This window comes from Balaenoptera ricei, chromosome X (genome assembly GCF_028023285.1).
Source record: "Balaenoptera ricei isolate mBalRic1 chromosome X, mBalRic1.hap2, whole genome shotgun sequence".
In the NCBI taxonomy this organism is placed as follows: Eukaryota; Metazoa; Chordata; class Mammalia; order Artiodactyla; family Balaenopteridae; genus Balaenoptera; species Balaenoptera ricei.
Genome location: NC_082660.1, coordinates 63,905,854 through 63,920,862, shown reverse-complemented (window position 1 = coordinate 63,920,862; position 15,009 = coordinate 63,905,854). Strand labels below are relative to the sequence as shown.

Genomic DNA, 15,009 nt, shown 5'->3' with positions numbered 1-15,009 from the left:
CTTCAATGAGCTTAACCATTCCGAGGGTGGGAGAGGTCAGGAGCAAAGCCCTGTGGCGGTGGTGCAAGAGATCCATTTGGGAGGTAATCTGGCAGAATCCATTGAAAGCAACTTAGCGCCAGCACGGACTCTGTGCCTGGCACTCTTCTAAGCGCTGGGCATAAATAGTAATGCATCCGCGTGACACACCTATAACTATAGTACCAACTATTACTGGCCTCTTACCAGTGAGGAAACAGGCACTGAGAGGTTCGGCCACTGGCCCAAGGTCATTCGGCTCGTGGGGATCAGCGGCAGCATTGAAACCAATCAATCTGCCTCCAGAGTCCTTGCTTTGAGCCCAAGATCTTAAAACTGGAAGGAAAAATAAAAGCTATTTCCTCTATGTTCCGGCAAGTCCGCTGCCTGGTACTTCTTCCGGAGACACGCTAGTACGTGTGGTGTACAAGAACACATGCACAAGGGTGTTGGTGATGGGAAAAACTGGGAACACTCCAAATTCCCGTCAGTAAGGAAATGGATGAATGCAACGTGGCTTAGCATCCAGTAGCATAAAGCGTGGCAGTCCAAAGGAATGCATCAGGCCATTCTCACAGCTTTCAAAAGCATCCGCCTGACTTCAAACTGCAAGTCGCAGAACGATCGCTTTGGATTGACATACGTAAATTAAAGCACTTGCGTGCGTGGGCACACACACACACCAGTCAATCCTATGTAATATATGAGAATTCATTTAAGTATATGTACAAGTATGTTTTAAAGTTTTGAAGGACGCACAACCAAGGCCTACCAGTTGTGATGGCGGTGGGTGTGGATAGCCAGGTGTCTCTCAATTTTTCTTGGAACTCTCAGTTCTCAGCTTCCCTGAGCTGAGCAGTACTGATGTCTGGGGAGTGGTCCCTCTCTTGGTTTCTATATGGCCCATGGGTGTTAGAATTTCCCTTGTCTGCCACCCAACTCCTACTCTGACACCCCTCCATTCCTCCCATACCTTCCTTCTGCTCTTTCCCGTTCGTACTCCTCTGTCTTCAGTCACCTCTCTCTCCTGCCTCCTGCTCTGGCTGACCTCCTGGAGAGTCCTGGGGTGTCTGAACCCCTCTTGTCTGTGGAACTCAAAGGCCCAGTCTTCTGGGTCTGCACCTGAGAAGCTGGCCATGCTGGAGAAGTTACAGAGCAGGGGAGATTGGGTGCACTGTAAATCTGCAATCCTCCTCCTCGAGCCTGCCCCCGATGGTGCCTGCCTGTTTGTGGATACCGCCCCCTTCCACTTCTCCCAGTGACTTTTTAAGTCATGGTGTGGTATTTCAAATATGTTAAAATGGATAAGGAAGGATATAGCAAAATCTCCTGCATCCACCAGCATCCTATGAAACATTACCGGTGGATCCAGTGGAAGCCTCCGTCTTCCCTCTCACCATTTCCACTCCCTTCCTCCCTCCCCCACAGAGAGACTCCCAGAACTTCTTCTCACCTTCTCCACTCTCTTCGTCCCTGTGGCTCTCCTACCTGCTCTTCCCCTGCATCCCATACGTCTCCAATGATGTCACTAATCTCTGCTTTACCCCCCTACGCTCACCAGGATCCAATACTGGTTTTGACTTACTCTCTTGGCCTGGAGTGGGAGTCAGTGTCAGAGGTTCCTCTTGGCCTTCCCAAGGTGATAGCTCTTACTCCACAGATTAATGACCCAATGTGCAGGTCATTGCTCCAACTGCCAAGTGTATCACTTAGAATTATCAGCTTGGGGACTGGAGAAATGACCACTATGTTGGTCCAGGGACCCAGTCAGCTCACCGTGGCCTGATATCTATCCCCAACTCCTTTTACTGCCAGAACCTCATAAGCCCCACTCTAACAGGGCCCCATCATGACACTTTGGGCTTCCGGGATCAATGTCAGCTCAGAACCTGTGGCCAGTAGTCCTAGACATATCTGTGTCCAGTGCCAGTGTGCAGTCACCCAAGCATCTAAGAAAACTGCTATGAACATTTGCATACAGTTTTTTTGTGAATGTAAGTTTTCATTTCTCTTGGGTAAATATCTAGGAGTTAACTTGCTGGATTGAATTGTTAGTGTATTTTTAACTGTTTCCAGAGCATCTATACCATTTTTTGCCTTCTCACCAACAATGCAGGAGAGTTCTATCTGTTCCTCAGTCTCTCTAGCGCTTGGTATTGTCTGTATTTTGTTTTTATTTCAGCCATGCTTATAGCTATGTTGTGGTATTTCATTGTGGCTTTAGTTATTTCCCTAATAACTAATGAGGTGAAACATCTTCTCAATAGCTTACTGGCCATCCAGTAAGCACAATGACAGTTCTATTTTTTTTTTTTTTTGCTCATTATTTATTGCGTTGTTTGATTTCTCATTACTGAATATCAAATGTTCTTTATCTCTTTCGGATACAAGTCCTTTATCATGTGTGCTTTGCAAATACTGTTTCCCAGTCTGTGGCTTATGCTTTCAAAAACAAAGAAACAGACAAAACCCAAATAACACAATTTAAAAATTGGCAAAGGAATTGATTAGATATTTCTCCAAAGAAGACACAGAAATGGCCTACAGGTATATGAAAAATGCTCAACATCACTAGTCATCAGGGAAATGCAATTCAAAACCACAATGATTTATCACCTCACAACTGTTAAGATGGCCAGTATTAAAAAAACAAACAAAATAGCAAGTGTTGGCAAGGAAGTGAAGAAAATGAATCCCTTGTGCATTGCTGGTGGGAGTGTAAAATGGTGCACCCACCATGGAAAACAGTATGGAAGTTCCTAAAAAAATAAAAATAGAACTCCCATATGATCCAGCATTCCCACTTCTGTATATTTACATTTACATTACAAAATAATTGAAATCAGGATCTTGCATAGATTATTGCACTCCTATGTTCATTGCACCATTATTCACAATAGCCAAGAGATGAAATCAACCTAAATATCTATCAACAGGTGAATGGATAAAAGGTAGTATATATAATGTATACATATAACAGAATATTATTCAGCCTTTAAAAATAAGGAGATCTTGCTATATGCTGTAGTATGGATGAACTTTGCAGATATTATACTAAGTGAAGTAAGCCACTCACAAAGGACAAATACTGCATGTTTCCACTTACATGGGCTATCTAAAGTAGTCAAACTCTTAGAAGCAGAAAGTAGAATCCTGGTTGCCAAGGGCTTGGGGGAGGGGGAAATGGGGAGTTGTTGTTCAATGAGTATAGATTTGCAGTCATGCAAGATGAAGAATTCCAGAGGTCGGATTACAACAATGTTCATATAGTTAACAACACTGTACACTAAAAAATTTGTTAATAAGGTAGGTTTCATATTATGTGTTTTTGCAATAAAAATAAATTAAAAAATAAAATGCCTTATTCAATGGCTTTTCATATATTCACAGTTGTGCATCTATCACAATCAATTTTAGGATATTTTTGTTAGCCCAAGAAGATGCCCTGTATCCCTTAGCCATCACCCCCAACCCCACAACCCACCCCCAGCCCTATAGGCAAGTAATAAACTACTTTCTGTCTCTATGGTTTGCCTATTTAGGAAATTTTGTATAAATGGAATCACACAATATATAGTACTTTTTGTCTGGCTTCTTTCACTTAATATAATGTTTTCGAGGTTCACCCATGTTGTAGCATGTATCAGTACTTCAGTTATTTTTATTGCCAAATAATATTCCATGGTATGGCTATACCACATTTTATTTATACATTCATCAGTTTATGGGCATTTGGGTTATGTTTAGTTTGGGAATATTATGGATAATATTCCCAAACTAAATGCTGTTAAGAATATTCCTATACATTTTGAGTTCATGAGTTTTTGTGTGAACATATGTTTTCAGTTCTCTTAGGTAGATCCCTAGGAATGGACATTCTGGATCATATGGTAACTCTATGTTTAACTTTTTAAGAAAATACCAGAACATTTTCCAAAGAGATTCAACTATTTTACATTATCACCAGAAGTGTATGAGGATTCAAATTTCTCCAGATCCAAATATTTGTTATTATCTGTATTTTGGATTATAGCCATCCTATTGTTTTTGCAACATGGTATCTCGTTATGGTTTTGATTTATATTTCCCTACTGACTAGTGGTTCTGAACATCCTTTCATATGCTCATTAACCATCTCTATACCTTCTTTGGTGAAATGTCTATACAAATCTTTTACCCAATTTTTTAATGGGGTCATTTTCTTATTTATTTATTATTCTTATTCTTTAATCTGGATACAAGTTCTATGTTAGATCTTTGACTTTCAAATATTTTCTCCCAGTCTGTACCTTGTCTTTTCATTTTCTGAATAGTGCCTTCTGAAGCATAAATGTTTTAAATTTTGATGAAGTCCAATTTATCAAGTTTTTCTTTTATGGATCATGCTTTTGGTGTTGTACCTAAGAAATCATTGCCTAACTCATGTTTACAAAGATTTTTCTCCTCGGGTTTCTTTTAACAGATTTATAGTTGTAGGTTTTACTTTTAAGTCTCTGATCCATTTTGCATTAAGTTTTGTGTGTGCTGTGAAGTAAGGTTCTAACTTTGTATTTTTGCCTGATATCCAGTTGTACCAGCACCACGTGTTGAAAAGACTATCCTTTCCCCATTGAATTGAAAATCATTGACCATAAATATAAGGAGAGTTCGTTATTTCTGAACTCTCAATTCTGTTCCATTGATCTATCTCTATGTCAGTACTACACTAACTTGATTATCTGTATTTTTATAGTAAGTTTTGAAATCAGAAAGTGGAAGTCTTCCAGGTTTGTTCTTTTTCAAAGTAGTTTTGGATATTCTGTTTTGTTTTGTTTTGTTTTGTTTTTCATTTCCATACGAATTTTTGGATCAGCCTGTGAATTTTTACAAAGAAAGCCTGCTGAAATTTCGATAGAGATTGAATTGAATCTATATATCAATTTGGGGAGAATTACCATATAAATATTGAGTCTTACAACCATGAACATGCAATGCCTTTCCATTTATTTAGATCATCTTTAATTTCTCTCAACAAACATCAATTTGTGTTTCTCAGTGCATAAGTATTACATTTGGTTTGTTAAATATATGCCTAAGCATTTTATTCTTTTTGATGCTATTGTAACTAGAATTAAGTGTTCCTTAGTTTCATTTTTGGATTATTTGCTACATGTATATAGCAATAAAATTTGTTTTATGTATTAATCTTGTACTCTGTGATCTGTTGAACTTCTTTATTAGTTCTACCATTAGATCCATTTTTGTGGATTCCTTAGGATTTTCTGCATATGAAATCATGTCATCTGAGAATTAAAAATTTTCCTTTTTTATTTCCTATCTGGATGACTTTTAGTTCTTCTTCTTCCCTGTTTGAACTGGCTCAAACTTCCAGTGCAATAATGAATAAAAGTAGTGAGCATGTCTTTGTTGCTGACTTTAGGGGAGAAGTATGCAGTCTTTCACTACTAAATATGATGTTAGCTGTAGGTTTTTCATAGATATCCTTTATCATGCTGAAGAAATTTCTTTCTAGTCCTAGTTTTTTATTGTTTTTATCATGAAAGGTGGTCGAATTTTGTCACATGCTCTTTCTGTGTCAGTTAATATGATAATGTTTCAGTGCTTTCTTCTTTTAAAATAGTGTATTACATAAATTGATTTTTAGATGTTAAACCAACCTTGTATTTCTAGAATAAATTCCACTTGGTTATGGTATATAATCCTTTTTATATGTTTCTGAATTCAGTTTGTTAATAGTTTCTTGAGGGTTATTTCATCTGTATTCATGAGAAAGATTGGTATGCAATTTTCTTTATTTTGGATGTCTTTGTGTGTTTTGGGCATCAGGGTAATTGTGCTGGTCTCAGCCAATCGATAGTGATCCTGTCAGCTAGAAATACCTGGAGGCACTCACCTGGACTCCAAGGCGAGCCCCCACAGATATTTCCCCTTTCAGAACCAATGTTGTGGTTGAACTAGCCCTTGTGGTTCTTATTATAATTGCAAGATGCACCTCAGCAATAACCTTCAGGAACCTTTGAAAGGTCGAAGTTTATTACTCACAAGTCCTGGAGGGTACATGGCATGCCTTGGACCACACAGAAAGGTTGTGGGTGGAGAAAGACAGCTGGGACCTGGGGTTATGTTTTAATAGGGGTCAAGAGTGAGGGGCCTAGGGTTTCTCAGATTCACTCTTTATTGATGAATTTAAAACAGAATGGGAATTAAAGCACAAGAAGGGAAAAACAAGCAGCCAAAGGGTCAGTTATCTAAGTCAATCAGAGATCTCCAAAACAAAGGAAACTTCAGGGGTGTGGTGGCCTGGCTCTTTACCTAGTCGTGTAGCTGGCAATTTGTTCTTTTTGATATAGCTGTCTTTGAAGTGGTGCCTCAGCAATCAGAAGCTTAATGTCAGGCACTTGCATTACAATTAAAAAAAAAACTGTCAGAGGCTCACACTACAGTAATATTGGCCTGCTAGAGCTAATTTGAAAGTGTTCATTCCTCTTCTTTTTTCTGGAAGAATTTCTGGAGTGTTGCTCTTATTTCCATCTGAAATGTTTGATAGCATTCAGCAGTGATGCCATCTGGACAGGAGCATCATTGTGGGAAGATTTTTAATTATTAATTTAATTGACTGTCTATTATTGAGTCTGTTTTGAAGTTTGTGTCTCTCTACAAATTTTTTCATTGCATATATGTGTCTAATTTGTTGGTATAAATTTTTTCATACTATTTTCTTATAATTTTTAAAATTCAATAGGCTCAATGGTGATGTCTCCCTTTTCAGTCTTGATTTTAGTGATTCCTTAGGAATCTCTTTTTTTTTTTCTTGGTCAGTCTGCCTAAGGTTTGTGATTTGTTATCTTTTTTAAAAAACCATCTTTTGGTTTCATTGTGTTGTCCAAAAAGATTAATCAATAGTCAATCTAAGAAAAATGGAAATTTTTATTTGAGCCAACCTGAGGACTATAACATGGGAGACAATCTTCAGAAAACTCTGAGGACTGTTCCACCCATTGGAGATAAAACCGTTATATAAGTTTTTGAGACAAAGTAGCATATTAATAGTTTACATAGTCCAACAAGGCGAGTAGTGGGTATTAATGACCCATTACAGGATTGAGAAAGGAAAGTTATCTCTTAAGGAGTTACCTTGCTGGTTCCAGAAGGAAATTTCTTTTCTTTTCTTCTTTCTTTCTTCTTTCTTTTTTTTTTTTTCTTGGCATGTGGGCATTCCTGTATCCTTTAAGGGGATCTAGTTAATGTATAATGTGATACACAAATCACACTAAAGGGGAGGGGCTAGTGGCTCAAATGGGCAGAGAGAGAATTTTATGTTTACAATTTTTCTTGCCCTGCCTGAAAATAATTTTATTTCATTAATTCCACTTTTGATCATTAATCTTTCAATAGAAAGCATTAGGTGATCAAGTATTTGGTACCTAAACGCTAGGGTGGTTCTTTACCTGCCTTGGGTCCATCATGTCCCTCGATGCTGGGTCCTAATAGCCCGGTTCTTTCTTTCCTTTTAGGGGGTGGTACTAGTAAGATGTCTGGCAAGGAATAACGGTCAATTCCAAGTTGTCCAATAGGACTTGCACCAATTTTACCTTGCATGTGCATTGTGCATGTCCATTATTTTATAGAGAACTATAGATGTGATCAGTAGTTTCCAGTTGTTTAGATATCATTATCTTAGTAGGAGCAGGTGATACACAGTGCAAAAAACAAGAAACTAAAACTTTATAAGTTACACAAACTGTAATCAAAGTTGGCAATAGGAGGAACAATATCATTAGTAAAGATTTAAGCCAATATCCTCTTGAACCAAACCATTTTCCTAGCATTTCCCTTAAACTGGGAAGAGGATCATTCAGAGTGGAAATCTGATTTTTCAGATGCACCATAAGGGGGGGGGGTTGCATTAGAAGACTCATCAGGTATAAAAACACAACATTCACTATGCATTATAGCATAAGCTCCCCCTTGGGAAGCTTTTAGAATATTGAGGGCTATGCAATTCTGTAGGACTGCTTTTCTCATCATGGAAATTTCTGAACTGAGCAAACAAATGGCTTGGTTACTATCATTTAAGGCTTGCTGGGTGAATTTTGTTAAAGCCTCTATATGAGTAATGATATCTTCTATTCCAAGTGAAGGAATAAATATTGCAGCCAAATAATCATACCATTGGAAAACTGATTGAACCCAACATGCCCAAATTGAAAGCAGAATGACAGCAGATGTTTTCAAGGCTACCTGTAGGTGACATTGAGTCTAAAGGAAACCAACTGTACACCTCCCTAACCAATCTGGGGAGATCCAAGGCCACAAATTTGTTCCATAAACCTATTGGGTCCTGTTAGGAGCTATTCCACCATTTTAACATCTAGTGAAAACCGTCTTTCAGACCTTGAAACATACACCCAAAGGTTATCAAACATTAGATAGGATTCATTTGGGATTTAAAAACATTGACTAATGTGGATCTGATGCCATCATTCTGCAACTTGCAGTTTGAAGTCAGGAGGATGCTTTCGAAAGCTGTGAGAATGGCCTGATGCATTCCTTTGGACTGCCACGCTTTATGCTACTGGATGCTAAGCCACGTTGCATTCATCCATTTCCTTACCGACGGGAATTTGGAGTGTTCCCAGTTTTTCCCATCACCAACACCCTTGTGCATGTGTTCTTGTACACCACACGTACCAGCGTGTCTCCGGAAGAAGTACCAGGCAGCGGACTTGCCGGAACATAGAGGAAATAGCTTTTATTTTTCCTTCCAGTTTTAAGATCTTGGGCTCAAAGCAAGGACTCTGGAGGCAGATTGATTGGTTTCAATGCTGCCGCTGATCCCCACGAGCCGAATGACCTTGGGCCAGTGGCCGAACCTCTCAGTGCCTGTTTCCTCACCGGTAAGAGGCCAGTAATAGTTGGTACTATAGTTATAGGTGTGTCACGCGGATGCATTACTATTTATGCCCAGCGCTTAGAAGAGTGCCAGGCACAGAGTCCGTGCCGGCACTAAGTTGCTTTCAATGGATTCTGCCAGATTACCTCCCAAATGGATCTCTTGCACCACCGCCACAGGGCTTTGCTCCTAAACTCTCCCGCCCTCGGAATGGTTAAGTTCTTTGAAGGTTGTCAACCTAGTGTGTGAAACCCAATTCGTGGTTTTAGTTCACATCTCCAGGATCAGCGGTGGGGAGCATCTTTTGGGGTGTAACTGGCCACTGCGATTTCCTCTTCTTTGAATTTGCCTCAGATCGGGCGAAGGGCTGATGGAGCGAGGCCAACCCCAGTCTGTCCGCCAACCCCAGTCTGTGCGCCAAACCCGCCTGCCCATAACGTTTGCTGAGCCACATTTGATGGAGCAGTTGAGACAGAGACCTTACAGAACGAAAATACGATCCCTTTGCTCTCTGGCTGACCCCTGATCACTGACTGCGGGACTCCTGTGCCCATTCTCCTGTTGGGTCGTAAGGCTTGCGGTGGAAGGGAGGCTGGCAAATGCTTTCGGCGCGTGCTAGGCGTCAGCCGCCTCAATCTTGACGTTTCATCCTCACCACCCCTGGAGCCCGGTGCCCTCACTCCCCGACCCCCTGTGTAGATGGGAAACGGAGGCTCAGAGCTGTGACTCTAACTGGAAAGGGGAGGCGGGACAGGAGGAGACGGGCCGATAGGCTTGACAGAGGGAGGCCCTCCCACCATCCCCTTCACCAGCCCACTGCCCGGACCGCCCACGGGCTTGGCGGCAAATCAGAGGCCCTCGACCCCATTGGTTAGGCCTCGAGCCGGCAGGCGAACAAGGCGCCCGCTGGTTGGCCGGGCCCGGACCAATGAGGAGGCCGCGGCGCGGGCGTGGGCGGTGCGCTGAAAACCGCGCGTCGTTGCGTTTGAGGCGAGCTCGTGCGACGCCTGAGGTGGCTGCCGCTGCCCTCTGAGCGCCGCCCGCCTCGACCGCCGTGACCGCGACCGCGACCGTGACTCGGGCCATCGACCGTCGCCCCGGTTCCGGCGCCGCCAGGGTAGCGACATGAGTTCCCCCGATAAGCTGTCTGTGTGGGGAACGCTTTTCGGCCCAGAGGGCGGGGAGCGGGCCGGCGTCAGCCCGACCGGCCCCGCAGTCCCGCGGGGTCCCGACCCAGGCCCCGAGCCCGGGGAGCCGCGGAGCGGCGAGGGCGGGGGCGGTTTCCCGGACCCCGAGGGCTTCCAGTCGGAGCGGGAGATGCTGGAAGCGGGAGGGCCGGTGCTGTGGGGCCGCGAAGGCCGACCTGGCTCCCCGGCTGACGACACGAGGGACCTCCTGGAACTGGCCGAGGAGTCTGCGGCGGGCATCCTGCGGCAGCTGGCCGCCCGGGACGTGCTGGGCGTCCACAGACACCTGTCCCCGGAGAGCTGCGCCGCCTTCGAAGTGTCCGCCGTGTGGGCCGGCCTCGAGGCGGGTCCCGGGGGTCGAGGAGCGCCCGCCCAGAGCTGTGGGGAAGCGCCGCCGGCTCCGGCCGGCCCTCTCCACCTCGGTGGGCCCGAAGCGGGCCGGGCCTGGGGGAACCCTAAGAGAGGCCCTAAGCGTAGGTTGAAGGTGGCTGCGGATCGCCAGCGGCTCCCCGAGAAAGGCCTGGCCTGGCTGCTGTCCGACCCCGAGTCCTCAGATGAGTTCAGTGAGACAGAGCTGATGACGTTGAGCACTTACCCCAGAGGAGGAGGCCAGGCCGAGCCCAGCAGACCCAAGGATCCCGGGGACACTCCCAGACACTCGATTTTCCAAGACAGGGAGAATTTCCTTCACGTGCCAGGCTCTTCCCTGTCCTTGGCTCCGCGAGGATTAACTTCGGTTGTGGAAACACAGGGCGTGGGAGAGCAGGGCATCTCTTCCCCTAGGAAAATGCAGAGCGTGCTCTGGGGGAAGGGGGGCAGCAGGCCCAGCTACCCGGGAGCTGCTGCTGCTGCTGCTGCAGGTGGCCTGCGGCGGGTCACTCCTAGGAAGAAGGGGGCCCAGGAGAAGAAATCCCTCGGGGGAGCCTCCAAACTTGCCCTGGGGAGAACCTTCCCTTCCGGGGGAGAGCGAATCTCGGCAACTCCCCTGGAACCGGCCACCTTGCCCCCAATCTCTGGCATCCCGCTGCTTGGGAGATCCAAGAGGTATACCTTGGTCCTTTCGGGAACCGAACAGTCCAAGCACACCGGTGCTGGGAAGAAATCCGTGGCCAGGCGGGCAAGGGAGTCTGAGGCGGTGGCGGGAGAAGATAAAGACCCAGCCGCCAAGGGCCAAGTGAGTAGGTCATGCTCCTCCTCTCTCCCCACTCTTCGCCCCCCCCCCATCTCCAACCGCCCCCAGGACACACGTCTTCACCCATGCTGCCTCCGTCCATCCCTCAGGGGTCGTCATTGGGTGCCCCTCGGTCACTGGGTCATTAGGATGCCAGATCGGGCTCCTTTTACTAGGGACAAACATTAAGGTAGCACTTCGGGTGTGCTGGGCCCGGTTCTCCACCCTTGGCCTGTTTCCAGCCTCTGCGAGACAGGCTGGGATGGAAGGGAGGACTGTTAGCTGAATTGTGTCGGGGGATCCCTTAAAAATTTCCCCAAAGAGCCATAGTATTTAGACTCACCAGCTTCCTGAATCCTACTTCCTAGCTGTTCCCCAGACCTTCCTTGCAGGGGGCCTGGGCTTTCTCAGTGCCCCAGTGTTGTCCCTAGATCAGCTCTGCCTGCTGGCCTGGGGCTGACTGAGGGAGAAAGTGCTAATGAGATCAGCCTTTCAATTCCCTTCCCAATTCCCTGCCTCACCCCGGCCCCGAATCACACAACTCTCTCTCCCTCTCTCTCTCTCTCTCACACACACACATACACACACACATACACACACACACACACACACACACATTCTTAGTCCAAATCGGTGAGAAATTCTTGTTTCAGCTGCCAACTCACAAGCCAGGCACATCTTTTCCACGCATGCATGGTGGAAAAGCCTGCAGTGACGACCTCAACACCAGAGGCCCCCAAGATCCAGGAAACTCAGAGCCCTCGGCCCTGAACCAGGGAGAGGTCATGCCCAGGGGGCCTGTCCCCTCAGGTGAGTGTCGTGGGTTTGATATGAGGGGAGGGGAGTGGGGTTGAGGACAGAAACCTCTGGCTCTGTCTCTGCTGGGGGCACAGCCTTGCTCCCAGGCAGCTTCTCCCCCAGGAGACGGGGTGCTGGCAGGGCTGGCCTTGAGCCACATCATCCTCTGTGTGGGGTTTGTGCGGCCGGGGTGATCGGTGGCAGTGCCCCAAACAGCTCCTCCGGGTGTAGACTTGCAGGGGAACAGCCTTTTCTGTTAAGTCCTTTTCGCCCACATTGCTCTCCCACGTGCTGGCTGTGGCTGCAGCTCTGGGAGGGTCGAATCCAGAGCCACAGTCTTTGGGGACCACAGTGGCGAAATGGCTGCCCCTGGGGAACAGGGGAGGCAGGCCCAGAGAGAAGGTTCGGGCTGCTGGGCAGAGCAGGGGCGGCTTGTTGCCAGCGGAGGGTGGTGCTGCCTCACCTCACGTTAGACCCCGCTTGGCCCTTTCCACCTCACTGGGAGCCTGGGAAGCTGGATTGTGTGTCCTTTCCCTCTCAGGTGACCGGAAGCCACTTGACCATCCCCCACGACCAGAAAGACAGCAGCAGCCACTGGGAACACCGGGCTGTCCTCTGGTAATGCTTCCTCTGCCTCCTGGAAATGCAGGCCCAAACTCGAGGGTGGGATCTGGGTCCAAGTTCAACTGACATGTGTGGGGCCCCCCCTCCCCTGCCCCCATGACGTACCCCACGGAGGGAGCCCACCTCCTTTCCACTGAGGAGCCCTTGCCAGTCTAGCCACCCGGCTCTGGGATGGAGGGCCTGGGGGAGAGGAGAAGGTGGAGGAGAGAGGAGGCCAGAGTATACTAATCATTTCTCTTCCTCCTGTGTCTACTGGCCTAGTGTCTCGTGCTACAGAGAGAAATAGACGACCTTAAGGAGAAACTTGGTATGAGGAACCGGGGACGGAGAGCGGTGTCTTAGTGCAGAACCCGGGTGGGCACCTGGGGTGGGGGTGGGCTGCAGGTGCATTCGGCCTCGCAGGGACCAACATCCCTGTGGGGAGGAGAACCTAGCAGGCCTGGCCCTGGAGCCGGCTGTGCATGTCCAGCTGGGCGTGTGTACAAGTAGCAAAGTACTGTCTGGACTGCATGCACACTTTGCCAACCAGACCAGTCCTAGGGAACCTCCTTCTGATAGGACTTTTAGAGACGCCTCGTTGATTTTTCCCTTGAACTGCTGCTTGGTGTGGCTTCTAAGGTTCTTGTTGGATTGTTTGTTTGTGTGTGTGACGATTTCTGACTGGTTGTGGCACAGCCTGAGAGCTGCTGGCACATTTTGTTTCCCTTTAGGAACCGGTTCCACATTCAATTCGGGTGGTGGGGAGTGGTCAGGCCCAGAGCTCTTTGCATCGGGTCTGGAGGGGGTTTCAGGTTGCAGGGCTAGGCGGTTCCTCACGGGGATAGGGGGACGGGCTTCTATATCCCTCTGTCTGGAGCGCCTGCTAATGCCTGTCCCTGTTGCAGCCGCCATGCAGTACCTGGCTGACAAGTTCCAGACCCTTTGAAGTGAGTGTTACGCACACCGTACCCCTTCCCACAGTCCTGCCTGTTGAGCAGGGCTGGGGGCTGGCCCTGGCTTGAGGCTCCTCCCTGACTCCGCTGTTTCACAGGTTGAGCCCAGCGTCTTCCTGCAAGAGGAGCAGCTGGTACCTTTGGGGCCCGGGAGCTGTGGCCAAGCTCGTTCCCTCCTGTTCTGCCTCAGCTGGGGCTTCCTCTCCCCCTTGTTTTGCCCCCGCCCCACCCCAGTTTCACAGCATTTTCCAATTAAAGTGCCTCTCATATTCTGTGTTCTGCCTTCTCTCTGGAGGGGTAGGGGTAGGGGTAGGGGGCCGGGGCGGGGCGCTGCTCCACGTCAGAGCCTTTTCCGGAACAGTATCTCTGGCATCCTGTGGCGGGGACTCTGGGCCAGCCTCTGCTACCATCCCTGCAGTCAAGCCAGCGGAGTGCCCCACGTCTGGGTCCTGTGTGGGCTCTGCCTGGCGACAGTGGCACGTCCTCCCTTTCCCCCGAAGGCCCTCTTCTAGTTCTCTCCAAACCCCCCTCCTCCTTTGGGGTCTGGCGGTTCCCATTCATCTCTGCCATTCCCCCCCCCCCCATCAGCAGGAACTCATGACCCCCTTCCAGAGCTCCAACCTGGAAGCTTTCACATCCTCCCTGCCCTAGCCAGCTGACCACCCTCCTCCAGCCTGGTCGTCTGTATACCCTTGAGTGGAAATTGGCCCGTCAGGTTCTATGGCAAGTGTGGTTAGTAGGTCTGTGTTCTTGCATGGTCCACGTCAAATACTCTTCCACCAGCCCCATGACACAGATTTTCCTGGAAATGATATTTCTGTGTCCCAGCTCAATCTCCCAGACTGCCTCTTTAGGACACATGAGGTTGAGTCTGAACTCCACGTTCGATTTCCCCCTCACTGGAGGTTGGGGAGCACTTCCTTCCCTCAGCCAGGACCCAGGGCTGCACCTGCCTGAGACTCAGAGCGCCAGATTTGTGTTTTACTGAGGCGAGGGTGGTTCTGCCTGACCGCCTTCCCGAAAGACCGGTGTTTTACTACACAAAAGAGGGTATGATGGTAGATAGGACATTCCAGGTTGGTGACTGTGTGTCCCTGTGTGTGAATAAAAGTAATCAGGGATAATCTCCCTTGAGGGAGAAAGATGTGATTCAGGGAGTAAAGGCTGTAGAGGTTGGTCCAGGTTCTGTAAGGCATTGAATGAGCAAAATCAAGGGTCAGATCTGTTTTGTTCAAGGGTTGTCGTTACATTCCCAAAACATAGGAGGGGGATGATGCAGAAATCACCAAACCCCACGACAGGGTGTTGGGATGCTCAAAATGTTGGATTCGCTGGAGGAGGCTCTCGATCCTACTCTGTGACCCTATGATGTCTGACAACTACTGT

The 15,009-nt window shown here is 47.4% G+C and overlaps 1 protein-coding gene across 1 annotated transcript; it reads left to right on the top strand.

The window, feature by feature from the left end:
• Positions 1-10,036: 10,036 nt before the first annotated feature.
• On the top strand, positions 10,037-13,616 carry LOC132356829 (uncharacterized protein CXorf49 homolog). The gene is made up of 5 exons (XM_059909921.1): positions 10,037-11,272; positions 11,923-12,079; positions 12,609-12,685; positions 12,953-12,998; positions 13,576-13,616. Exons 1-5 carry the CDS (start codon positions 10,037-10,039, stop codon positions 13,614-13,616), a joined length of 1,557 nt encoding a protein of 518 aa, XP_059765904.1.
• Positions 13,617-15,009: the final 1,393 nt, after the last annotated feature.

Coding starts and splice junctions, on each gene's coding strand:
- LOC132356829 (XM_059909921.1), top strand. CDS start 10,037: ATGAGTTCCCCCGATAAGCTGTCTGTGTGGGGAACGCTTTTCGGCCCA. Junction 12,080..12,608: donor CAGGGGGCCTGTCCCCTCAG/GTGAGTGTCGTG, acceptor TTTCCCTCTCAG/GTGACCGGAAGCCACTTGAC. Junction 12,686..12,952: donor GAACACCGGGCTGTCCTCTG/GTAATGCTTCCT, acceptor CTACTGGCCTAG/TGTCTCGTGCTACAGAGAGA.